The 25,494-nt window shown below is 46.3% G+C and overlaps 6 protein-coding genes across 6 annotated transcripts; 4 read left to right on the top strand and 2 right to left on the bottom strand.

Annotated features, from left to right (window-relative positions):
• Window positions 1-961: 961 nt before the first annotated feature.
• On the top strand, window positions 962-5,073 carry F5Y00DRAFT_79691 (uncharacterized protein). The gene is made up of 2 exons (XM_048014157.1): window positions 962-4,152; window positions 4,206-5,073. Exons 1-2 carry the CDS (start codon window positions 1,185-1,187, stop codon window positions 4,922-4,924), a joined length of 3,687 nt encoding a protein of 1,228 aa, XP_047864918.1. The 5' UTR covers window positions 962-1,184; the 3' UTR covers window positions 4,925-5,073.
• An 899-nt stretch (window positions 5,074-5,972) lies between these two features.
• Window positions 5,973-7,788, top strand: F5Y00DRAFT_269911 (uncharacterized protein). The gene is made up of 4 exons (XM_048012519.1): window positions 5,973-6,592; window positions 6,667-6,991; window positions 7,062-7,133; window positions 7,307-7,788. The coding sequence occupies exons 1-4, from the start codon at window positions 6,374-6,376 to the stop codon at window positions 7,408-7,410; spliced, it is 720 nt and encodes a 239-aa protein (XP_047864917.1). The 5' UTR covers window positions 5,973-6,373; the 3' UTR covers window positions 7,411-7,788.
• Window positions 7,789-8,461: 673 nt separating this feature from the next.
• F5Y00DRAFT_262144 (uncharacterized protein) lies at window positions 8,462-9,764 on the top strand (the record flags this gene model as incomplete). The annotated part of the gene is made up of 6 exons (XM_048011336.1): window positions 8,462-8,474; window positions 8,538-8,776; window positions 8,852-8,879; window positions 9,008-9,038; window positions 9,129-9,482; window positions 9,557-9,764. 6 exons carry the CDS (start codon window positions 8,462-8,464, stop codon window positions 9,762-9,764), a joined length of 873 nt encoding a protein of 290 aa, XP_047864916.1.
• A 3,770-nt stretch (window positions 9,765-13,534) lies between these two features.
• Window positions 13,535-13,910, bottom strand: F5Y00DRAFT_262143 (uncharacterized protein; the record flags this gene model as incomplete). The annotated part of the gene is made up of 2 exons (XM_048011335.1): window positions 13,535-13,750; window positions 13,905-13,910. 2 exons carry the CDS (start codon window positions 13,908-13,910, stop codon window positions 13,535-13,537), a joined length of 222 nt encoding a protein of 73 aa, XP_047864915.1.
• A 3,399-nt stretch (window positions 13,911-17,309) lies between these two features.
• F5Y00DRAFT_79517 (uncharacterized protein) lies at window positions 17,310-18,231 on the top strand. Its single transcript, XM_048014155.1, has 2 exons — window positions 17,310-17,585; window positions 17,662-18,231. The coding sequence occupies exons 1-2, from the start codon at window positions 17,425-17,427 to the stop codon at window positions 17,927-17,929; spliced, it is 429 nt and encodes a 142-aa protein (XP_047864914.1). The 5' UTR covers window positions 17,310-17,424; the 3' UTR covers window positions 17,930-18,231.
• A 4,525-nt stretch (window positions 18,232-22,756) lies between these two features.
• Window positions 22,757-25,252, bottom strand: F5Y00DRAFT_79540 (Cullin repeat-like-containing domain protein). Its single transcript, XM_048014156.1, has 2 exons — window positions 24,645-25,252; window positions 22,757-24,567 (listed from the first exon to the last, which is right to left on the bottom strand). Exons 1-2 carry the CDS (start codon window positions 24,853-24,855, stop codon window positions 22,892-22,894), a joined length of 1,887 nt encoding a protein of 628 aa, XP_047864913.1. The 5' UTR covers window positions 24,856-25,252; the 3' UTR covers window positions 22,757-22,891.
• Window positions 25,253-25,494: the final 242 nt, after the last annotated feature.

The following is a 25,494-nucleotide window of genomic DNA, read 5'->3' as shown; positions in this document are numbered from 1 at the left end:
TATAAAATAATTAATTATATAATATAAGGTATTATTAACCTGTGGTAATTTTAATAACGTTAAATTTATAAAAAATTAAATATATGTTTATTTATAAAAAAAAAAAGGTTTAATTAAAACTTATATATTTAAAAATTAAGTATTACGCGTAAAATAAAAAACAATTAAATATAAACCATATTATAATAACCTTTAAATTATTGTTAATTATTATATTAATAATATTTATAAAATATAAAATTTTAAAAAAATATAATTATAAAATAAATATAATAATATTAATTTATTTTTTATTTATATTTAAAACGGATATTTAATTTATAATATATAATATATTAATAAAAAATTATTAAATTAAAATAAATAACATTTATAAAAACAATTAAATTAATATAAAATATTGTAATAATTAAAAATAATTATTTAATAAAAAAAAAATAATATAAATTTATTATTATTAAATACGAATTATTACTTGTAAAAACTTATAAATTTATAAATAAAAAATATATATAAAATTATAAATAATTTTTTAAATAAATTTTTTTTCTTTTACTTAATTAATTAATTAATATTATAAGACTTATTTTAATATATATTATTATAATGATAATATATCACGAATCTTTGTATTAAGGTATTAAAAAGTATAAGTATATCATTTCTTCACCTAACTAATTCCCAGCGGGTCGGGACGCTATTAGCGTGCTATTCCAAGTACATTTAAGGTACCTAAATTGTTGTACCTTTAAGTACCTAATGTAAAGTCTAGGTAACTTCCATAACAGGTAGATACCCGCATAGAGTTGACTCACGCCGAAGAATAATTGGATTTCAGGTGTTACTCATAATGGGGAAATGGCGAAGGAAAGTGGCGCGGCTCTGCCACAGCACAGCAATAGCCTATAAGTAGCTAGAAGAGGTATTGTACCTAATCCTATGCTACCATAAAACCTCACCACTTCACCTAATACCACACCTATCTTCTTGAACATCGAGGTCGATAGTTTTCATTTTTTGAATATATAATCCTAATATACTCCATTTCATTCACTTTGGCAATCATTATTCTTCTTTTTTGCCCTTAAAGGAGAAGTAAATAAGCCAAGCGTGTTTATTATTTCATTACTTCTATCAACTTAAACACCTCCTAGCCAAAGCTTTACTGAAAAGTTATACTAGCTATGGCTACTCCAGCTACTTCAACAAGCACGTTAGCCGATATGGGCAGCAGCTATGACACAGCGCTGTGTATTATTCCGCCGAAACATTTATGGCCAGAGCTGGACCGTTTCAGGATGATCCACGATCCAGCATACAGAACATGGCCACCGCATATCAAGCTTGTATACCCATTTGTTCCGGTAAACAACCTGGTTCACGCTTCGGCATTAATCATCTCCCTACTGGTACAGCTATACCTAGATCATCCTTCTCCGCCAGATATACAGTTAGATGGTACAGGTACCTCCACCAAGGACACCAAGGACACCAAGGACACCAAGGACACCAAGGACACCAAGAAGAAGAAAACAACGTATTTCTTATACAGCAAATCTCCACCGCTCTTTACAGCTATAAAGGGCCTTCTGTTGTCATCGCTAAAGCGAAATCATAACAACGATGATCAATTACGTATGACCATTGGACAAACGGAAGATTTAACATCCCCGCTACATAAATTCGCAGCACCAGTACTCGACCCTTTCCCTACCCTTGAGTGGAAGGCCGAAAAGATTTATATCCTCGTACGAGACAGAGACGAGAATCGGATCGATCCCAGCGTCCCTAGCCAAATGAAGATATGGGGAGAAATCAATCTAAAAGCTTACGCCTTATTAACAATGCAAAATCCTGTTAGCTTCTATGAAGACGAGACGACAGCTACTTCTGAGAGTAACGAACAAAGTACTCTATTAGAATGCCGTCCGCTAACGCGCCTCCCGTATATGTTTTCTCATACTGAGTTTAAATGGATTCAGCAACAGAGATACCCTACTACTGAGCAGGTATCCTCAAATCCGGAATCTCTAGTTGTTGCAAATTATAACGTCCACGCGGAATTTCAATATCCCCCAACTCGAGCTCGATACCCTATCATAATCCAAAATCTACTAGATGCGCGAGCTCTGGCGGACGTTCTGGTACTAGAAGAAGTCACAGACGACTTCCTTTCATATCTCTGTAGAGATAAGAGGGTTCGGGAGATTTACTCCTTTATTTCTAGCGGCCCCCCTGATCAATCCGATATTGGGCCACTTCCAAGCCGTTTTAATATTGTGGTGTTGAGCAAGCGGGCTTTTACTTGGGACTTACTGTCACTTCCTATGGGCTGTAAAAGCTCAGTAATCATGAAATTTACCAACATTGGGAAATACGAGGGGGGGGTTTTCATACCGGTCATTCTATCTGCCATTCATCTTACTTCAGGCTTCACGGATGCTTCTTTGCAGAGGAAGGGACAGGAATTATGGTCTCTCCTCCGTTACTTTTCCGAGGAATACCCTCGAAACCCTTGGATATTAGCTGGTGACTTCAACATTCCGACCAGTGTATATACCATCGAAACGGCAGCCAAGAAGAATGAAGTCTCTTCGCATAGAAATATTTCAAATGTATTTGAAAAAGCATTCATTATGATGGGATTGGTAGACACCTGGGCTTCTGCATGCGTTCAATACGGTGATTTGTCGGAGTACGATCTAAGGCAACCGGATTTTAAGAAGGCTTTAGGGGGTGAAAAAGGAGCAACTTTTGATCCAATAGCCAACCACCTTGCTGAAAGCACTACTCACAGCTACTTCGATAAGAGGCCACAACGTTACGACAGGATTTTAGTAAAGGGAAAAGACTTTATTGTGACGGGATTCAACATGTTTGGCCAGGGAATGGGAGCATCGCAGACTGACTTTTGTGTTGAATCTAAGGATGGTGACTCGAACGTCCAGCTTTCGTACGGTAGTGGCCATTGGGGGATCAAATGTTCGCTAAAGATTGCTAAAGATGCATCAGTACGGCCAACCGACGGTAGCAACGCCACCTTTATTCCGCGAACAATCAAGCAAGGGCAAATGGCCGCCTCTCAGCTTGCCGCCCATCTTTCCGAGCAATCCGTGTTCCCTTCTGATGTTGATATTACAATGAGAGAAAGCGCGCTGTGCTTACTGAAAGAGGTCATAATGCAAGATGATGATAACCTCGCTCGTGGGCTTTCAGCATTTATGTTGGTGCCTGTCGGGTCTTATGGACTGGGTGTCTGGACTGCGGCGTCAGATATCAACTGTCTTTGCATTGGACGTATTAGCCCAAAAACTTTCTTCGCATTAGCTATTCAGCGACTTCGTAAAGCTGCGTGGAGGGGCATTAAGATATTACGACGAGTAGATGCTTATTCTGGAACAATCCTCGGGCTAGCAATTGGTCACATCAAAATGGACTTACAATATTGTCCAGCTGTTGCTATCACTGAAATGTGGCCAGCCGCGCTGACGCTACCACCAACCGATCCCGTTTTCAAGTTACCACAGAGTACTCTAGCGACATTAAAGCCAGTGCGCGATCTGTATCATCTCCTTGGGACGATTCCAGACCTTGCGGCTTTCAGGCTATCATATCATGTAATAAAATTTTGGGCAGAGCGGCGTGGTATTTATGCTGCGCGATTTGGCTATCTTAATGGTATCCAAATATCGATACTACTGTCGCGGGTGTGTAAGCTACTAGTAGACACATGTGGCCCTGCACCAGGTATCCAAACGATATTAGCGACCTTTTATCGCCATTACGCGGGATTTGATTGGAATAATTCCATCGTTTTCGACCCCTTCTTCCATACAAAATTGAATTATGTGAGGACTGAACGGGAGCCTATGGCCATCCTAGGCTTCTATGGGCCTCGTCTGAACACGGCGCAGACTACGTCAGTTTCTACAGCTCATACCATCATTAAGGAATTGAAGAGAGCAGACTCAATACTAACAGGAACCGAGGTGGTATGGACCGAGTTACTCGATGAGAATACAGGTATAACGGAATTTTTAAGTGTGTATATGATATATATCAAGATTACTGCTCGGTTCTGGAGTGTGTCTCTGGCGAGGATAAATAAGACCTTGGAATGGCTAGAATCGAAATGTGCCTCACTTTTGGTCGGTATGTCTATTCCTTCTCCGCTGGAACACAACATAGTACTAATGCGAATATAGAGATCGGCAAGGTAGTACCTGACATATATCCCAGAATCTGGCCATCACGCTTCGTAAACCAAGACGCTTCTGAAGAAGATGAAGAATATGAAGGGCATTATCTTATCGGCTTGGAGTTAAAAGAACCTACCGGTCTACCGACCGATATAGCAAAAATGCGTTCCGTGGAAGCCAGTTTGAATACCTGCATACGTGTCTTTGAAGCCCAGGCGAGTAGGGACGCGAAGCACTTTGACCCCAAGTCATCCTGGATAAACGCCGCAATAATTCCGCAGAGTGAACTCGGAGAGCTACGATTGGACGATCGGGACTGGGGGAAATACACGGTCGAAGCCGAAGATGAGGATATAGGCGATTCGGAATTCTGGGCATCTATGGAAGCTGACTCGGCCAAAGAACCACCTGCGAAGAAAGAGACCCGTTTATCGCATAAGCCAACGTACGAAGGGAAACTTCGATCTGCAGGTGACGTTCTAAATAGGCTTCGGTGGGATCAAGCCATGGACAGTAGCGACTACATAATCGGCTACGAAGATCGCTTCTCGGGAGCAATGGAGCGGTCAGTCGACTCGTGGAAGTCGGATACGACGCACGAAGAATTCATACCGGAGCACAGGATCCTATACTTTAAGCGCAAGAGTGACGGTACGATTGTGTGGGATAGGGAGGAGAGACGAGATGAAATATTCGATAGCGGGGCGTCCAGTCTTGGGCGCTAGGGTAAGACAACCTGCTATGTGGTATGTATTGTACATATTCTACGTGCTATTCATTGGTTGTTGTTTTTTGGGTTAGGTTTACTCAGCGTTAGGGAAATACCGGAAATACCACTCAGCGGTTTCCAAGACCTTTAGATCATGGTTATATTGGCGTGCTTTGACAGCTCAGAGTGAATCCGCCTTGGCCCCCCGCGTGCCGAAGGCATCTTACTGGTGTGACGGATATTAATCGTATGCTAGGTACCTACATATGTAAGCTCCCAGCCGTGCCAACGGAATGGTAGCCAATCCTTCCGAGTCAGGTGATGGAAATCTCATGCGCGTCGGGGAAGGTTGGTGAGGGTTTGAATGCGACGGTTTCGCGTGCTATGCTATCAGCCTGTGGCCCCTTGTCGTCGTAGTGTAGTTCGCTATGTATTTCGCGACTTTCCCCGATCGAGTAGTAATTTCTGAGCGAATTGCAACCCCCTTTTTTCCCTGGGACCCCGGTCTGCTTTTCTCGGTATCGATTCCTTCTCGCAAAATAATCCGACTTTTTGACATGTCGATTTTTTTTTTGGAGGAGGGAGCAGGGAGCAGGGATGGCGGAGGGGATTCTCCAGTTGGGAAGGATGTGGTGTGATGACGGTACCGGTTTGTTGGGTACCTTAGGTACATATTCCCCCGCAGCTTTTCTCCTCATCTTTGGTGGTTTGGTGTTACGTGGTACCTTGGTATTTCGCGCTTGGGATTCGAACCTTGGTAAGTAGGTCTTGTTTGGGAATTCATTTATACCGTATTGGAGTGTTGGCCCTTTAGATAGTATACTATTTAAGTACCTAACGTTATCTTACTTTATATACGTATACCTTAGGTACCTACTAAAGCATGTTAGAAGAAATCTATGCTGATAAGGAGTACTTAGCTTCAATACGTATTACGGCTAGAGTATAGGGGTATCTCAGGGAAACCCTGTTAGAGATGCGGGATCTAAGATTTTTTAAGTTGCCGGGTTTTATGGAGTTATTTGCCTGTTCTGTTGACGCTAAATGAGCTACGCAGTGTTAATGTCAGAATGTACGTAGCCATACGTACCTATGTAGGGATATCCCTTTCACCTCTTATACATAGAGACTCTATACATATGTCTTCCCGGTCGTTTGCTTTTTTCTTAGCTGTTTACCTCTGTTGAACAAAGACCAAATAATGGTATGTGCGAAGCTCATCAGCGTATCGTAATATCCGTATCAACTTTCCTAATATTCCATTCCTAATTTCCGTAGTAAGGCAGGACTCCTACTGCTTTTTAACCCCTAGACAGGCAGAGGATATGTTGTTTCTACATACGGTAGTCCATAGCTTAATCCGTTTGCAATCCATCAACTTGCTCGCTGCGCTTGTTGTCTAGTTAACTCGCTCTCATAATTCTCTCCCTTATTCTGTGTTGTTCTTTGGTATGAGATAACGACAATGGCTTGGAAATGCCGGGACTGTAATAGAACCTTCGCTCAATATCGCGCTCGGGAGCAACACCTCGACGCATTAGACCACCGCCCTCTTAACTTCGAGTGTCACTGCTGCTACAATGTCTCGAGTAGCGAGGAAACCCGCCGGGATCACGAAACCGAGGACCATTTCTACTGCCATGAGTGCGACAGGCAGTTCCAAAACTCCAATAACATCAAGATGGTGAGATAAAGCATATGCTCTTGTAGCTATGTAGAGACTTAAAGATGCCAGCATATGATTAATCTGAGCTACAGCATCTTAATTCCCGTATTCACCGAAAGGGTAGGATCGCATGCCCTTTCTGCAAAACCAACTACGCCACAGCGACGGGCCTCGCGCACCACCTTGAAGGCGGCCACTGCCCTCAGGCTTCGTTCCTAAACCGCGATGAGATATTCCGGGCAGTGCGGGCTAAGGACCCCACCGGAATCCTTTCGAAGAAGCTCATCGGCTGGCACGGTTCCTCCACGTACGAGGCCTCAGACCAGACGTGGAACGGCCATGCCTTCGAGTGTTACTTCTGCCACCGCGATTTCGTGAATATCCACGCCTTGAACCAGCATTTAAACTCGCCTGCCCGTAAGTTATAGTCCTAGGTCCCGCTTCATGTGGTTGGATTCGTATAACTGATATGCCGGCCCATGTAAAGACCAGCAGGCATTGTACCACTGCCCGAACCGTAATGCTTGCGGCCGCGATTTTAAATCTCTAGCCGCCGTTAGTAAGTAGTATTTCAAGCTTTATCCCGCTCTCCGATCGGCTTACGTCGCCATACATGTTACCCCCAAACCCTATTTATTCGTGCGTGTATTCTCAGGAGAAGGCCTCGCCACCGTACCTACCTACCTACCTATTTATGAGATATCCTCAAGTGGCCCCTCCTGACTTGTACAGTGAACCACCTTGAGAGCGAAAGCTGCGCCTTTACACGTTTCGAGAACGTGCAGAGAGCTGCCATCAACCTTATCAGCGGGGACCGACGCCTCACGTTTGGCTAAACGCCATGCCGTGATGTTGATGATGGCTTTCGTCATGGGATGTTTTACTATCCCGCCTCCTCGTCATAGGTAGATTCGACACAGGTTTCGCGTAACTTTGCAACCCTTCTTTCATACCATCGTCTATCTGGGTTATATGCGTGATTACATATCGAAACAGAGTCGGCAGATCAACTCGCAAGATTTTGATATCTTAAGGAGTCTGCAGCTACTTATCCGCATATGCAAACGCTCCACTCGGCTTAGCACGGCTCTTCTTCAAGGACTGAAGGAACACGGGAGGAGTCTTACCCCGGAGAGGCCAGCTAGGACTCGGAGCTGTCATGTATATGTGGTGTAAGGTACAGTACCTAGTTAATAAAAACACTTGAGTAACTTAGTGCCCCGGATTGGGTTTACAATCTTCCCACGTACAATCTTGGGTCTATATCATGATAATCTATACAACTGACGTAGGACTCAACTTTAGGAGAATCAACTTTATTCGTTCCGGGCTCCAACCATTCCCTCATAATGTCAACTGTTATCTCTCCAGTTGTGCAATTCCCATACAGGAAGTTAGGCTAAGCGGGGTAACCCATCTAATATGCGCAGTTATATATAAGACGTGCAGTAAACTCCAAGAGGCGGATACTAACATCAGGTATAAAGACCGGTCAAGATCGGTCAACCAGTAATCATTAACTATATCTGTCATTTTTAAAACTGTTTGATTATACAGCTCGAAGGTATAAACACTAATGCCGTATGTTAAATCAGGAAATGTTGGAGCTGCGATCCCGTCTGGGGTGAAGCAACGTGCTGAGAAGGGGGCGCAAAGACGGAAAGTCACGGGCGAGATGAAGAGGGAATCAAAGAAACAGGGACGTTCTCATATATATCTGGGTGCTTGGGCAACCCTTGCAGTCTATCGTTCGGCCCTGGCAAAATAGTAACCCAACCAGCAACCAGACCATCGACTTGCGAATCACCCTCGGTATAAGGGGGAAGGAAACCTTCTACTTTTTGAGGTGCCTATAATAGATCCGACACCTACCAAACACAGGAAACAATGGGTTTCGAGAGTAAGCTCTTGTCCTTGACACGGAAACAGAGCGAATAGCGGATAGTTCTAACTATTTCCGCAGGACTTGTACGATTCATCCCGCGCGGGGAAGTCGACCGGGTGCTTATTGGAGAACCTCTTATGAGCAACTGGGATATAGGAAATGCCGTATACGAAGGCGAAACTGTACAGGTCTGGGTGTTTAGTGGAACTTCTGTCTTAGACCCCGGGGAGCCGAACGGCAAGATCGAGATCATCGGCCGCCTTTTGTCACCGGTGTCTGCGGCAGAGGTCGGGACTATCAGAGGTATCGGGCTGAATGTAAGTCTCACCAGGGGCTTGTGGGCGAGTAGAAGGACCGAGAAACGAGACCATAGGACTAATCTTACAATACAGTATGCAACACACGCCAAAGAAGCGAATAGTGAGTGGATTCTTTGTATTTCTACGATTTGCAGCTTCGAGGATCCTGCCAATAGGCGCTCAGCTGTCACAGCTTACTCTTTCCTTTCCCCGTCCCTGCAGGAGTAAGTGCTAACGTCAGATCTATAGTGAAGGTTCCGGACGTACCTATGTTATTTATGTAAGTCGCGTAAGTTGGGCGGACGAAATCTAGTTCTATATGCGCCTAGAATGCACTAAGGCAATCTCTGACCTGCATGCATTGTACTAGGAAACCGGCTACGGCACTGGCAGACCCCTGGCCGGCACGTACCGTTATCCCGAAACATACGTTGAAGGACGATAGCGCGGACTACAAAGCTGAGCTCGCAATCGTAATTGGGAAGACGTGTAAGAACGTGAGCGAGTCGGAAGCGCTGAGCTATGTTCTCGGCTACACGGCCGCCAACGACGTATCCAGCAGGATAGCACAGTTGGCACAGAGTCAAGCGTGCTATTCCAAGGGCTTTGATGGCGCTTGTCCGCTAGGCCCGGCCCTTGTCTCAGCAGCAGTGATGCCCGATCCCAGCACTTTCACTATTCGAGGGTTGAAGAATGGTGAAGTGGTGCAAAGTTCCAGTCTAAGGTGAGGACGTCCTCGTAAAGCAGAGTCAGGGGCATACGCGTTAGGACCATGATAACTAATCTTGGTTCATCCAGTGACATGATCTTCAACTGCGCGAAGCTGGTGAGCTTCGTATCCCAGGGGACCACACTACCTGCAGGGACCGTTATCATTACGGGAACGCCTGCAGGAGTAGGCTTCGGGAAGAAGCCACCCAATTATCTTCACGATGGTGATGAGTTCGTGGTGGAGATACTCCCTCATATTGGAAGTTTATATTCTGTGTTCGAGACCGAAAAATAGCGGTCTTCAGTATGCATGCTGACGGCCACCGAATTGTAGAGGCATCGGAGTAATATGCAGTGTAAGGATGGCCTGGAAATTAAACGTCTGCATCACGGCATTGTTGGGTTATGAGGTCTATGCGAATGATAGGGGTTAGACACGCAAATGCAAGTTGTGTTGCCCAACAGGAGGTAATGGTGGGCCGTGAGATATCATCGCCCACGTCTAGGAAAATTTTCGACGAATCTCGGGCATCACCGGATATTGTTTCAGCCTCGCGAGATCAAGTAAGCCCTCCGACAGCGGAGCCGCATTTGATATTTTGAATCACTCGGTAATGATTTGTTCCATCTAGTAGTCGTGGTCAAATTGGTATGCCGAACATCGGGCAAACAGAATACAGCAGTGTATTCGGTCGTATGTGTTGAAGAGCAACGCCGACCGGCTCGGATTGGCTCAGACTTATTCGACGCCCGTGAATCGTAGCCTACCGCGTATTATTTATTAAGATTGAATATTAACAGCCTGAGTCTGACAGGGATTCATATGCAATGAAACGTCCGGAAAAGCGGATTTGATTGCCGCATGCAAAGGGAAGGCCACGAAACGACGTCGACTTTGGGGAGGGGAATTAAAAGAAGAAGAAAAGAAGAAAAAAGACACTATCCATTACCTCGGTCTCGGCCAAGTATGATGATGTGCACACCATCATGAGAGATATATTGGCTGATACCCCAATGCATAGTGAACTCTATGCCCTTGCTTCCTGCATGACACCCTCAAGTCCACTGACTGCCTAGTCCTTGAAGTTCGGTTCATTGACGTAGTGCAACAAATACATATCTCGAATCATTGGCCAAGAGATCATTTCTGGAAGATGCGGAACCTATGGCTGATATCCCAATGGACAACAAATTCCATTGAACTAGTTATGTATACCGACCTTATTATATCCTTTATTCGTAATATTTCTCCTTTATAAAATATTCTTAGCTCTGGCCACCAATACTGCCCAGATACCCGTCCCGTAAAATTCGGGACTAGGTAAGTAAACACTTCAGGAAGGCGGTAGATATTCGCCGGAATAGGCACTTCTGCGAATCTGCAACCTAGCGTGCCTGCAGAGCCTATCTGAAGTGAACCACGGTAGGCTTAGCCAGTGTCGTTCGAGTAATATTTAGAACGCGCGTTAGTTGCCAGGCCAAGTCAACCAGACGATAGGCTGAACGGGGTTTCCTTGGACGTCAAACGGCTCCTATTCATTTCATCAACGGAGAAAATCGGGAAAGTATACAATGGCATCCCCCATCTTCGATTACGCAAGACATCGACTTTCGACTGAGTTTGTTCAGTCCTCATGACCGACCATTAGTGTCGTTTGTAGATCGTTGTGCCTATCAGAGGCGAACACGCAATCAGTATGCTCAAGGCTATTTCCTGTGGAAGATTTTAGTGTCAAGCCTTCAAGAAGAGGATGTCAAATCTTGATAGAAAGTTTATTTCGAAAGCTAAGTTACGTATTAGTAAACAAAATGACGAATCTGCGATATATTTTTCATCGGGTGCTGGCTTGCCTATTTGGACGATGTCCTCTAAATGTAATAGATGCCGAAACTCTCGTAGCGCTGTAGCTTGCTGTCGTAGACTAGGGTCTTAAATCAGATGGTCTTACTCAATTGGATTGGCCAGTCGTAGGTGACAAGGACCTGATTGTGCATTTGTTCCTCTCCTTGACCCCTGAGCAGGCCAATAATAGACGTTCATATTGGTTCCTGCAAGAACGGTCTTATCCGTGATAAACCGCAGTGGAGCTGGAGCCAGTTTGTACCAGACTAAATCCGATTTTCCACCGTGATAGCAATCTTTCGATGATGATGTCACTACATGTACTGTGAATGCCTATAGAGGGGAAGCGGGTTAGCGCCTTGCGCCTCTTGGCATCGTGGGAGTTGAGAGAACGGGTCCGTGAGCGTTAGATCACAGCTCTGGGGGAATGCTGTTACACCCAAGCCGTTCTCCAATACCAACACCACCCTGGCGCATACTTGAGCCATTTGTTGGCGGGGGCCAACGGTTTGGAATTAAATGGTACGTATGGACGTGGGCCCGTCGTATGAAGAACAAACAGAAAATCGTTAATGGCGCCTTATCCGGATCACGCAGGAGAGGCCATGCTTCAGGTGCCGTAGATAGCGACATCTTAATACCCGCGAGAGCCAAGGGTGACGCCTTAAGAGTAAAACGACCATGGAAGCCGCTTTGATATCGAATATATCCCACAATAACTCAAATGGTGAGCGAGGACCCAAGCCTGCATAAAAGAGACTACTCAAACTACTCGTAGTAGCATCTGAATAGTATTTTCTCTAGAAATACCTAGGCTTGGTATTATCGTGAGGCTTTTCCAGCTGAAAGCCCCAGCAGCCCCAGTCTGGAGATAGCCCAACGTTACTCGATGCCTCCCTCTGGCCTCTTAGCTGCAGCCTCCATAATGGTTTGTGGGACCTGTCAAAACGATCGAGTAAGATCGGTCGGGACCGAGTTTTGTGTGTGATACTTATCATTATTACTCTGATGTACGTAAAAGACCATTGGATGTGAGTGTTTTAGTCGTTGAATCCTGCAATTAGTATTGGCTCGGCAATCTCGCTTGCGATCGAAATTCGGTCTTGTCCCGAAACGCCGTATTTTGGTTGAGAGGTCCGGCGTTTTTCTGCAGTTTGACTGTAGTTTGACTCATCGTCGGATCTACATATACAAATGAAGTCTCCGCGTACGGAGACAATACCAGGGCCCAGGGGTGTAAGAAAATCCTACGATCTTCCGTCTTCCGAGCGCCTCACACGCCAGCAGCGGTAAACCAACGATTTGAAGGATTACGTACTTCGTTACGGAGATGGCGAAAGAAAAGAAAAGATACTTGCAGAGAAGGAATCGTTAAAGCAGCTAATATAGGCGGATCGACGGACAATTACATGCATCTTCATGCGGATCGTGCATGAGAGGTATGTAAGAGTGACGTTGGTAAAAACGTGGAGAGGTAGATAAACGAATATATAAATCTGCAATAAAGGTCGACTGAGGGTCGATGGCGTTTTGGCTTTTTCTTTTTAATCAGTTATATAGGTAATATAGGTAGTTACTTTTTCTATTTTTATTGAAGAATAGATGTTAGTACGTAAGACTAAAATGGTGTAGGTAGATGTAAAAGTTTCAATCATGCCCCAACCGGATTATCACAGTTTCCAGATAGTTGCGTTATGTATTGTACTACCTAAGGTTAAGGAGGTAGTCGAAGCTGTAATACCGGATACACTTATGTAGATCACCAATGTCAGGGCTTTTACATTGACGCTTAGGGCTCGCCAACCCCGTGGAGGACCTTCCATATCAGTTCTAGGTTACCCGTTCCAGCGGGCTGATTCTCAAGCGCGGGGCGCCCCGGCGTCCCATAGCTGGGGTTTAGGTTATAGGTTATTTAGGTTATGCATATATCCGTCATTTAGGTATGTAGGAGGTAGGTGAGTTTATCTTAAGGGTAAGGTTAGGTATCTCCTTCCTCATACACTAGTGACCTAGGTACTTAAGTACATAAATATATTGTTATATGGAACCTCCCACACTTCAATTATGAGATGCCAAATTCAAATTTATTACATGTAGGTATAAAAATGCTTCCTTTTTCGACTTACAACCCACCTCCATGATTAAAGATATCCAGTCACATGCAATGGGTAATAAGTACAGATATCAGCACATTCAAGTTAGAATCATGCTTAGGACCATGATCAGCAATGACCCCCCTCATGTCCTTTTGATTCAGCCTGCTCGGCATTCCCTTGATAGCAATCCCGTTTGGGATTTCTGTTCGTTGCTTCTCCTTCACCGCCCAATATGACAAAGGGGACGATGTCGTTGACTAGACCGCTGGTGGCCTGCTGATTGGACGTTGGCTCCATTATCAGAGCGCTAATTGTGACGACGACTAATATAGCGTCGCGGCGCTACATAGATGTTAGCTGAAGAAGTGGATTCGGCTTCTCGGCTTTGCTCTTTTCTGCATCATGGTCAGGGCAACAGGAGCAGGGTCAATATCTGATCACGATGACGGCTACACCTCTATGCAGCAAAACGGAGAAGGATTGGAGAAACGATAACTTCCATGACTGCTCAAGTGACTACCTACATACCTACACATACATTACCTATACATACATATCAAAGCCTTATTGCCTCCGCTTCCCATAATGGACAGCCACATACTTCTGCTTCGAGACGGCATCTCCCGAATAGATACTAGCCTAACCCATTGCGTGGGTATGAGTTACCCATCTGGGAACCCATCGCAACTCGTCAGATGGGGAGGGGGGGTAGGATAGCCCATTTTTGCCCACTCCGATGGAACAAGGAACTGATTGGATGCCGTCGAGATGGGATCTGAGCACCATTACATACATGCTGTTTACGGTAGTTTTGTATGTATGATCACCGTGGCTCTCGAGTAGACGAACGTGCTTAGGCGATTAACAAGACCCTCCCCCACTAGATATGGTCCGTTGCCTGTATCCTACCTGTATCCTCAGTCGCATTCAGGTGTGAAGCTCCATCGCCCCCCGCTTACTATCCGCGTTCCGAGCAAAGTGGGTTTACGAAAATGGCGTAGCAAAGCAGACTGGTAAGACCACCAGAGAATACAACGTTGATTCTGGCGACGAGACTACACTAGCAAAAACCCTGGGCCTCATCGGTGTGGGTATGGTCAATCTCGTCACTTTTTTCCCCTCTGCACGAAGGGCCGAAGAGATCAAAACCCTAAATCCACTTTTTCCGATGATCTTCAGGACAAAGAGGCAAGCTTGATCAGCTCTGATCGACACCATGGCCTATCGTATGCAATCCTGAAACACAAAGTCCCTCGCCGAAGATTTGATAGTTGCACAAACGGGCGGCGAAGAGGAGACGCATGGCTCGGGATAGGGTTGTCCAAAGAAACAGAATAGCAAATAATGGTGAGCGCGAGTGCCGATGGAACCGAGCCAAGCCCACTTGAAAGACCCTTGAAAGACCCCGGGGGATAGAGGACGACGGAGGACTGTTGACGTAGAAGAATTCAAGATAGGGCTTACCATGGTCCTGCAGAATAGTGGCGCCAATAACCCCAAACTCGGTTTCCCTACCCACGTGCTCTACTCACGTCGCATCGTCGACCTGGTGAGATTGCGAAATAGCTACGAAAGGAAAGGACACGGGATAGGACACGGGATAAGATAAGCATGAGGTGCCATACCGAAGTTCGGACGCGTCGGCCCGTTGGGGGCGTAGCTGACATCCCGTTGATAATCGTTTATTGTCACTTATTTGGGGGTTCCGGCAAAAGCCATATGAGCTCTCATGATATGAGAACTGGTGGCACCTATCAACATGTGCCGAGCTGATATTCGTTGTGGTGATGTCAGCTACTCGGTGGCCACTTCGTTTATCAAACGAGGGGGGTTCTCGAAGGTCCATCCGAAAGTCAAGTTTGTTTGTGGCTGTGACGGTAACTCCCAATGGCGGCTTACTGCCATGCCAACTTGTATGCAAACAGTAAATCACTTAACTAATCAATCTTGAAGTGCAGCTCTTCGGGTTGCCTTGTGGCCTCCTTCACCGTCTCCAATTGGTTGGGGCATATAATTCTTACTGAGCCCACAGACTACAGGCTATGTACCGAATGAGAACTCAGCTAGCTAGGGTCTGCTGCGAGACCTTGCAGTTCTGCCATGTCGAGAGATTTCAGCGCATTGAGCAACAGCAGCAGCAGCTCGAATCTACCATGTCATGAATTGCATTCACAGCAGGGCTTGGGTATCTTACTTATGACCCTGTATACCTTACATAGTACTCCGTAACGAGGACCTGGCTCCCTCAGCAACGAGCGCCAAGAAGCATACTGTACCTAGGTATGCATGCAGTTAATGCAGTCATCCCTTCAGTGTAGCATACAGCTCTCCATTTGGAAAATGGATACCTGGCTGTATGCAAGCAGCTGGCTTCATCAGACCTGAAATCATACCTTCGCATCGTTAGGACCTAGGGACATGTATCTGCGGTGCAATATAGGCTATGGTATACCACAGGCTAAGAATAGACCTGACTGGAGGCAACTGATTAAATTGGTATTTTTATTATACATGCAGCCATGCGTGCAACCAGCTAACCTATAAGGATATCGACCGGATCCGTCAGGCTGGGCTAAGCTCTCGAGCTACTGTGGTAGACCCCTACTTACATACGATCCTTTTCTCGTATCGACAGGCGATTCTAATATGGAAAACCATCGTGCATGCATCTTATTTCCCTTTATTCTCTTCGCCGGTTTCCATAGCCTCTGTTTCTCCTCTCCTACCTACCTCGTAGACGGCGCTCGCCTCCGCAGCGCCTCCGCGGACTTCTGGCCGCTGGCCGATGGGCTTTTCCAACTTTCCCCCTCATTTTTTTTTTTTTCCAATTCAACTATTCCCCTCACGACGTATGTGTTATACATACACATAAGCATGTCGATGAGGTACCTTGCATAACATAAGGCTACAAGAGAGGGGGGGGAACTAGGAGGACAATGCAATTCTAGTCACGCACCTCGAGTAGGGTTAACTTTTGCGTGCGTCTATTAGCACCTGGGCAGGGCAAGGTAGGGTATTATTAACATCAATAGGTACATATATCTATCCATCTGTGGTGGACGATGGACGGGTGTAAGCGAGAGAGGCTCTGCCGGATTTAGGTTAGGGATTTGAAAGGCTTCGATTTATTCTTACCTAATATCATCATCGGTAAGGTTGTCTATCGATTTTTATTTACATGCCCAGGTTGGTTGGTTGGTTAGTTAGGTAGTTAGTTGCACGTTGGCATGTCTTAACGATAGGTACATAAATCCCGATAAGTCTATGAATTCATAGTACTTGGAACAGACAATGGAGAAATAGAATTGGCCATCAAGGTTCAGAAATGTGATAAAATACGGTAGTATTCACCATCTGCGCATGAGGTATAAGCAGGTATATACATATGTATGGGCATATGGGCAATGGTCATACATATTCATACATATAATCAACATACATACCAATTCGCTGTTAGCAAAAATCCCGTTCTTAAAGTCCAGGTGCCTCGTGACCCTAAATCATGCCACACCGCTTGAATGCAACGGTATCTAGGTACCCATTTTCAAAATCCCATCTAGTTTTTTTTTTTCCTTCAATTTTTAATTTTTTCCCCTAACCCTTCGAAAAAGTTAGCTCACCTTTTTTTTTTTTCTTCCTCTTCCCTGTTCCCCTTTCTTTACCACTCCCCCCCCCCTCTTTTTAGTTAAGTTGTGCAAAGCCCACATAATATAATCTTGGGCTTTCTTTAACGAGATTGGGCAGCTTTTCCTGTGGCCTGCCCACGATGGTGAAGTATTAACCATCTAGGTTAATTTATCGTTTTCGTATTTTTAACCTTTTCCTCTTTTTTTTTTTCTTTTCTTCTTTTTTTTCTATTTCTTCTAGTTGCCTTCTTCGTAGCTCCATAGTCCAATACCCCTGCCCCTGCCTAAGCTTAACCCCCCCTGTTGTCCTGTGCCTTGACAGTTGAGTCGGATGGCCTTGTCCTATCTGCCATCATCAGAGAGGGCTCAACTGCTTAAGCGTCCACCACCATGGGCACATATAAAGTTGGTCACATCCCAACTCAAAATAACCCACCTTTCCTAGGGATATCAATAGTCTCACGTACTCGACAGAAATACTTAAAGGGCTCGTTTCCCACTCACTTCATTGTACTTCCAAAGCCCACTTACACAAACCCATCTTCGAGAAAGTAGGCTTGCTACAATAGACCTCTTCTCATACGTACTCGTACTCATACTCATCATATACTCGTTGTCTCTTCGTAGCCAAGGACATTTATACTTCAACGATCTTCCATCTCACATAAAACTCGTCCACATAAAAGTGACAAGACTCTTTATTAAGACACCCTCAAGACTCAAGCTAAGCTTCGACTACTCTAAACCTCTTTCGGTCAACCTGTCCGTCACCATGTGCGTCAAGGAGCATCAACCTCTTGTCGATGGCTGCTGCACGTTCTGCTGCAAGGCAGTCGACTTTGGCACCCATGACTACTGCGGGAACAACTATGCCTGCCCACGGTGTCCCGATTAGGATTCGTCACCCTTTCCCTCGGATGCAAGTTACGGGACTAAGATCCACGAGCTCGGCTACCGTCCTTCTCAAATCGCACATCTTTATCATGTTCCCCCATTCTCCCACTTGGCCTCGACGAGATCCTCTGGGAACGAATGCTTGGAAACACGTTTTTGCTTCAGCGTTTTTATTTTTTTTCTCTCTCACTCTTTTCGGCCAAGCCTTTGGGTTATCAACCGTATAGGATGCGGATAGGGAAGAACCGCTTATGAAGGGAAAAAAAAACCCCTGATAAAACATTCAAAGCAACAACCTACTACTACCACTACTACTACGCCAGCATCGCACGCAAACTGGGTCAACTCACTTACACTAGTGACTCAAACTTGCTCTACTATCTTTACATATCTGCATACATATCCACATATCATATACAGAGTACCGACAACTCCTTCACCTGGGCGCCCCCCGCATGCAAGGCTGACGATGAGACGGCGCCTAGTCTGGATGTGTGCGACACCCTGTCTCGACGGTACCTCTCTTCTACGGTTGTCGTCCTGTGCTGGGATATGAGAGAAGAGGGCCTGCTTTGGTTGTATTACGTATGCTGCATACTGCAAAATGCACTGTAACTCCTCGTTACCATGCGTTCGACCATCCCCCCTCCTACTCCTCCCACGCACCTTGTCCATCATGGCTCACCTCGACTCCATGCACCCTGACCACCCCCCTCATGTACTACTCTCGTTGTTGCATGGCTATGCGTTCTTGTGTTGGTTGTCCTTTTTACCATTGCTTTTTTCTTCTTTTTCTTACACGCATCCTGATTTAGCATTCCTTTCTTTGTTGTTGGCTTGGGATGGGGTCCGGATGCGAACTGGAGTTCGTATGGAGCAACACGCAGGGATTCCAGGTATTGCTTTTTGTCTGGGGTGACATTTGGGCGCTGCAAAGAGTTTTAGGAACAGAATATCATGTGTTAGGGCGTAGGGTCTATGGGCATTTTTTCTCCATTATTCTAGGTATACAGTACTGATGGAGCTGTGGTGTTTCTTTTTTTTCTTTTTTATTCCCCCCGCCGTTTCTTTCCTCCCTTCCACCATTCCCTGAAAGCTGGCGGGTAGATCCCGGATGGACCCGCAAAGCGTAGCGGGATTTCTCCTGCTGGCCTCTGGTCTCTTAGTCAGGACGATGATATACCCCCTGGTTATACCCACATTGGATATGAGATCTAAAAGCAGACGGCCGCAGGCTGGGGAATGAGTGGTGTTTTCCAGCCTTATTCGAGATGAGAATTGTCTATTGGTTGGTACAATTTTTTGCGGAAGAATTGGACAACGGCCAAGGGGAAAACGACTACTACCGCCCACCGGAGTGTCTCAACTTGCATTGGAGGTAAATGTCTAGGAAGGGAAATTGTTTTTTCTTCTGCGGAGAAATTACATCGAAAACATGTGGTTCCTCTCTATATTTTCTTGTATCGATACCTCGTCACGCGGGCAATTTGGGATGATTATGCTTACTCTCGATGATACCAAGGCATGCTATGAGAATCAGATCAATCAATAAAATGCATTTAGTTATGATACAATCTATCATACCCCAGAATCCCATCTTTTCTCCCTGTTCTTCCGTAATCTATCCTTGCGATTCAAGCCTTAGGATCCCCGTCCGTCTGCATGCCTAAGGCCTCGCCTCCCAAATATAGTCCTGACGGCCCCCATCGACCATCGGTGCCGTAGCGCTTCGGTCCCTTCGGCGACCGTCGTACCGGGAGTGGTATGAAAATCCTTAGGCGGAGTCCATGCTACCGTAGCAAGGATGAATCACGTTGTCGACGCTGATTACTTCTAACATTGACATTGGGGTCTATCTGACACGCGTCTCGGGTTTCGTCTACGACTATCACCGCTCCCGAGATCATGTTCTTGCTTACGGGGCTTCTATGCCATGTACGTGTGTGTAACGCGCTTTAAGCTACGCCGCACCGAAGCTTGCTATTCAACGGGCCACCGTAGCTAATGAGGGACTCTAGCCCGTGCTAGACGGCGGCAAGGGGCTGACAAAGGACAGTCCCATGCTTCATTTTATTTTCCCGTTTGGGTTATATTTTCATGGTATTAAACATTACGAGACATAAGATGACATCTATATCATACGTCTCGCGATAGACAAAACCATTATACTTGGGTAAACATGGGCCACGTATGTAGCTTCCTTTACTTCAGGATTCTACATACATGAGCATACGTGCGCGCATCGTCATATACATGAGCTATTAACCCACGAACCGGGATGGGTCATGGGAGCAACGAGCCACAGTAACAACCTATCGCCATTCCTCCTATATATCTCGGCATAACGAACCAGGAGGAAGTCAAAAGTTACGTGAGGGACAAGGGTATATAAGCAATGTTTAGGTAGGCGAACAAATGCGGACGGCTCGGGACTGATCAACAGAAAGGCCATGTAGGCCCGTCCATCCCGGAGAATAACTACATGAGTAGCATCGATAGGGTGCCCTGCTGTCCTGCTGCCCACCCTCCTGATGCTGCTGCTGCCGCCACTCACTCACGAAGGACGAACCCGTCATCCCATCATCGACCGAGATCCAATCATCCAGGCCACGGAGGTGAACCCGAATAGATCACTGTTCGGGTCAGCGGGGACCATATCAAATCATCGATGTGCATTCTGATATCTGATATATTCTTACTTGATGGTAATGAAACCCCAGTGGCGAGAAACATCATCGTCGTCATCGCCATCTCGCAAAAGCTTGGGTGGGCAAGCCTAACCTATCTAGCTAGCCTCCTACGGCAAGGGTCGGAAGAAGAGGCACATTGCTTTTGAGCTCCTGTTATCGTGGAAGTGTCGGGGTTTGCTTGTCATCATTGATTATTATAGTCTCTTTCGTTTTCTGATGATAAGATTGGTTGGTCAAACAGCGGGTACTCAGGGTTCATACATAAACATGTAGGTACATACATGCTTGTGCCGCAAACAGATTCCAACCAAATCATGTCCGCATCACCCAAGAGGTGAATAGAACAACGGGAGAAGCAGAGCCTGCCGCAAACTAGATAGTCCCAGCCCTGTAGGAAGGATGCTGACGGCCTCTCTGCAGCATGCATATCAGCTAAGGAGCAGACTTGGCGATGCCGTGTTGGAAGAGGAGTTTGGGTGGTGGGCGAGGGTCCAGGTCGGTTCAGTGGGGCACAAACGAGCAGGGTGTGCAGTCAGTGCAGCGTGAATCGTTCCTGTCCTGTCCGGTCCTGCATGGCGGGTTGCAGGAGGGCATAACGCAGCACCGTCTCTCATTCGCCGCAAGTGCGGTTTGTTCCTAGCTATCAGCGAACTGGCTGCAATACCTACATACTAGGCTACGGTCTTCCCCCATGGGGGGATAGGATTAGCAGTCCGTGCTCCTAAACACCCTTCATACGCCTCCTGTCGGCGCAACGGGCAAAGCGAGAGCGGCGACAGGTACGAGACGTATGTATGTGAATAAGTGCGCGTACGCGTGTGCCTGTAAGGATGTAGCCAACCAGGCAGGGCCATCCTGGGTAGATAGCTAACCGGCTCCCAGCAATCTCGTCAGTGTCTCCTAAGTTAGAGGAATCGACGGATCTTGTGGAGCCCAAAAGAGTCGAATTGGGCATCGCTGTGCTGCGCTGTCGCTGTTGTGTAACGGGGAAATCGCCCGGGATGTGAGCGACTGGGACTGACTGACTAGCCCACGGGCTGATTAGCCAGATATTCTTGTGTGGGTTGTGTGGCATGGGGCATACCTAGGTCAAAGTTCGCGGAGGACCGTAGACGACGATTTGAAAGCAATTCCTAAAGCAATATACCTAAATCGGCATGCCTTATTTGAAAGAGGGGTACATTTTGTCCAGCAGACGTGGAGGAACTAGGGGGAGAAAGCCACATTGCTACTTGGTGGTCCACTTTGACTAGGGATGAGTTACGAACATCGAACATGGTAATGGGCGGATTAATCAACTACACCAAGGCCCCGGATCCCATATTGCGGGAATGGACCGGACTGAGTACGCGAATGACGACGGCTTCTGGCGGTTGCCGCTGTTTCCTGACTCTGGAGAAGACCCAGAAATTCACCGACCTCACCTTGAGGGGCCAGGGCCCTGCTATGTAGGAAGCGTCGATTCCCTGCATGCAGGTCGACCGAGAAGGGAAGACATTACTTAAGCAATAAACGCCAAGGGATAGCAATGCAGATAGCCTGGCCCACAAGAATTCCTAGTCTTTGGATTATCTGGGTGTAAGAAGCTTCTGCTGCTGAAGGGCGTTACTCTGGGATGGGGTTCTCCATGACCTTGATGTTCCTTTGATCGTCGCTGCAGGCACGTATTTCTTGGTCCAACCCAGCATCCATTAGTCACATATCACATTTTGATATCTCATCTTCCCTCTGGGGATTCAGCCTAGTGGAGCTGGTCCCCACGGCCCCGACGACAGCAACATCGTCTTACATCGGATACAACTCATCAGGCCATTCTCGATAAAAGGGTACTTGAACATGACCAGGTCCGGCAGATGATCCCCCTGCAACAATCCCTCCTCTGAAACTCCAAGGTAGGCCAAAAGGGTATCATTTTCTAAACAACAAACAGGATGCCCTTCGCAGCGCGCATTTTGCGTATTTCCAAATTCTTGGTACCGCGACGGAAATTCCTGGTGAATCATTCCTGGTTCGGTCACCTTGGCCCGGTGACCCCCACTCCCATCCAAGCTTCACACTCAAAATTTAGCTACCGCTTATATTGAAAGCCTGCCCGGGAATAATTAGATATTAACTTACAGCTGCGACCCTGCCTGCCATGCTGTAGCATCGCGAACAAATCATATGACGATCGCCACATACCAACCTGGTGTAAGGCCTGTTTGGCATATTTCGCGACGCTCAAACGGCTCGGCTGGCTTTAAGCTGGTCGGCAGATGGCTCGGCATTCTTTATCAATAGAGGCTCAGGAAGACAGCGGCGATCGACGATTTATCATACTTGACGTACTTGCCCTTGCCCTTGTCTATCTCGTGGTACCGGTCCCAGAAGCGATTGTAGAGAGGCTCAAGCATCTGCTGCATGTCCTTGGCCAACATTTGTCTTACTTCCCGTTCCATACTGTAGGTCTTGTGCCGAGCTACTAGTTCATCAAAAGATGCGTTGAAAATCTGAAACTTTGCCTTGATACTGTCCTTGTCTTTGCTGCTAAGCCCCTTAAGAATCGATGCTGATTCAGACGAGCCAGAAGGCGGCCGTTGGGTCCGATTCGTGTGGATTACGTCAAATAGGTGCATCGATACGTCTTTGCACGCCTCGGCGTAGTAGGCCTTCCCTTTCTTGCGCCAGCCCTCTAAGGCGCCGAGCTTGCCTTCTAAGAGTGGTTTGAGGTCAGAGTCCCGAATCATGCGTTCAATGATAGTGACACTGTTCGCTAAAAGCACACCCCAAATGGACTTTCCTTTTAGCAATACCCTCGCTTTCTGCTCGAGCGCCGACATTAGCGCATCTATCGTATCAGTACAATAGTGCGCAAAAATCTCCTTCCCGTCGGCGCCAACATCGAACGATGCCAGGCTAGGAATTACGTCCATACTAGTGTTCGCGGCGGCAGCCGATCTCCAACCACCGTCTCCTAGCGAGATCATAATGCTAGATATTGGCCGAAGGAAGTCAACCATGGTTTGCAAGCGTTGCATCGTCTCTGATACGACAGGCACCGGCGAACCATCCGAGGGGAGGGTTTGCATTGCCCCCACTCTCCGCTTCGTCTCCTCAAGCAGCTCGGCAAGTGAAGACTTGCCCGTCTCGCGTACTGGTTTCAATGCGGCGGCCAGTGTAGATCTAAGTTCGCCTGTGCGCTCTTCGATATTGTTGGACAGATTTGACATTATCTCAATGACTTCATATGCAAGATAACAGTCGGTGTTGAGATGGGCCTTGATGTGATTGTTGAGTTCTCGAATCGTTCGAGCCAACTCAGCCAGCGGGGCTTGACATGTCATTTGAAAAGCTGGTCCCCAGTCTTGTCGCATAAATATGTTGCAGATATTGTCGTATTCGGCAACGAATAAACCTTCCATTGCCTGCGCGTACATACCAATTCCATTAGTACCAGCTCGGTAAATGGCGTCTGGACTCTTTTTCTTTGCCGTATTCACGCTTGCATATGCCAGGTTCACTAAGGTCTGTTGTAGATATTGTCCTCTTACTTCCGCATAGATTTTGATTAGCGGGTTCTCCGACGATGAGTTGCCAGATACATAAGAGTTCATTAAGCTCAGGCGCGAGATCTTATCCTGAGCTAATAGGGGGAACGGTGTATTTTTGGTCGTATATTGCAGTGGTTCAATGGAGCGGGGTGTCTCTGCCCGCAACATCTTGTCAAACGAGTTCTCGAGTTGGGTATTTCCAGATTTGATTAAACGTTGGAGATCAGTCATGGTTTGCTGGTTTGCGCGCAGATTTGAGGTCTTCATGTCTGACAATGCCTTGTTCAACCGTTTAATGGAGTTCAGGTAGTTGGATAGGCCAGCCTTCTCGGGTCCCTGGCGGATAATCGCTTCTTCATCATTCTTTGAATCGGCGGGCTGGCGAAGTCTCTCTATAGCTGCGATGACGGCATCGATGTCTATGGGGATTTACGAATTTAGTACAAGGCATACGATACAAAGTCGTGGAGTGGTATATAAAAAGGGACGAGCTCACTATTCCCCAAGACCTGAAGCTTTTTTGTTTCGCCAGTGAGGGGACCTGACACATCTCGCACACTCTTGCCGGTAGCCTCCAATCTCCCTAGACATGCCTGGATCTTTTTGGTTAATTGGGTTGTCTTCTCTAGTCGCGAGTTAAGCACATCGACTTCGGCACGAGCTTCTTCATCAGCGGCATGGCGACTGTTAGACAATCCTACGGCCATGGTCCGCTTCTATTTTGCGACAAACAACACAAAACGCGATATTCGAAAGCGACGCCGGTAATTCGAAGGTCAATGAGCGTATCGTATTGGTGGATGCGAACGTTGATGTTTAGTTTAGGTTTATGGTGTCGGAAACTGGTGCGGCAGGAAATAGGGAAGTACCTAAGTAATAGTAGGGATGACGGCAATCTCACTACCTAATAGATGGTACCTAGGAGGTAGGTCTTGTGGCTGAATCTAGGGGCTGTTTAGACCGTTAAGACATGCTATCGGCTGATTCCGCTAGGCTTATTCCTTGACCGGTGTCTCGTCACGCCAATCATTTATTCTCCAAGATGTGCTAAATGCGCTTAGGTTTCCTGACCGAATGCATGAAACCTTCTATATTAAATTAACTTGTTCTTTTTATTTAAAAATTCGTGAACTTGCAAAACAGGTAAATTCCTTTTTATATATGAATATCTGCCTACTAAGGTAACCTTAAGTTAGTACTTATGTAAATACACGGGTAGTTGCTTATACATAAACGTTACTTGCAAGCACTGAAACCGGAGGTAATCGGAGAACTTATATTACTAGATTAGGACTTTAATTGATGTGGGGCGTCTGCAACCACTTTACCTAAAGACGCGCTCTACG

This window comes from Daldinia vernicosa (genome assembly GCF_022497035.1).
Source record: "Daldinia vernicosa strain CBS 139.73 unplaced genomic scaffold F5Y00scaffold_23, whole genome shotgun sequence".
NCBI classification, from domain to species: Eukaryota; Fungi; Ascomycota; class Sordariomycetes; order Xylariales; family Hypoxylaceae; genus Daldinia; species Daldinia vernicosa.
The sequence above is the reverse complement of the archived record's forward strand: the minus strand, read 5'-3'. Positions and strand labels throughout refer to the sequence as shown.

Excerpts from the sequence above, each read along its gene's own strand:
- F5Y00DRAFT_79691 (XM_048014157.1), top strand. The coding sequence starts at position 1,185 with ATGGCTACTCCAGCTACTTCAACAAGCACGTTAGCCGATATGGGCAGC. Across the intron at positions 4,153-4,205 it reads ATGTGCCTCACTTTTGGTCG|AGATCGGCAAGGTAGTACCT; the intron begins GTATGTCTATTC and ends ATGCGAATATAG.
- F5Y00DRAFT_79540 (XM_048014156.1), bottom strand. The coding sequence starts at position 24,855 with ATGGCCGTAGGATTGTCTAACAGTCGCCATGCCGCTGATGAAGAAGCT. Across the intron at positions 24,568-24,644 it reads GCTTCAGGTCTTGGGGAATA|ACATCGATGCCGTCATCGCA; the intron begins GTGAGCTCGTCC and ends AAATCCCCATAG.
- F5Y00DRAFT_79517 (XM_048014155.1), top strand. The coding sequence starts at position 17,425 with ATGGGCACATATAAAGTTGGTCACATCCCAACTCAAAATAACCCACCT. Across the intron at positions 17,586-17,661 it reads ACAAACCCATCTTCGAGAAA|CCAAGGACATTTATACTTCA; the intron begins GTAGGCTTGCTA and ends GTCTCTTCGTAG.
- F5Y00DRAFT_269911 (XM_048012519.1), top strand. The coding sequence starts at position 6,374 with ATGGCTTGGAAATGCCGGGACTGTAATAGAACCTTCGCTCAATATCGC. Across the intron at positions 6,992-7,061 it reads GCATTTAAACTCGCCTGCCC|ACCAGCAGGCATTGTACCAC; the intron begins GTAAGTTATAGT and ends GCCCATGTAAAG. Across the intron at positions 7,134-7,306 it reads TAAATCTCTAGCCGCCGTTA|TGAACCACCTTGAGAGCGAA; the intron begins GTAAGTAGTATT and ends TGACTTGTACAG.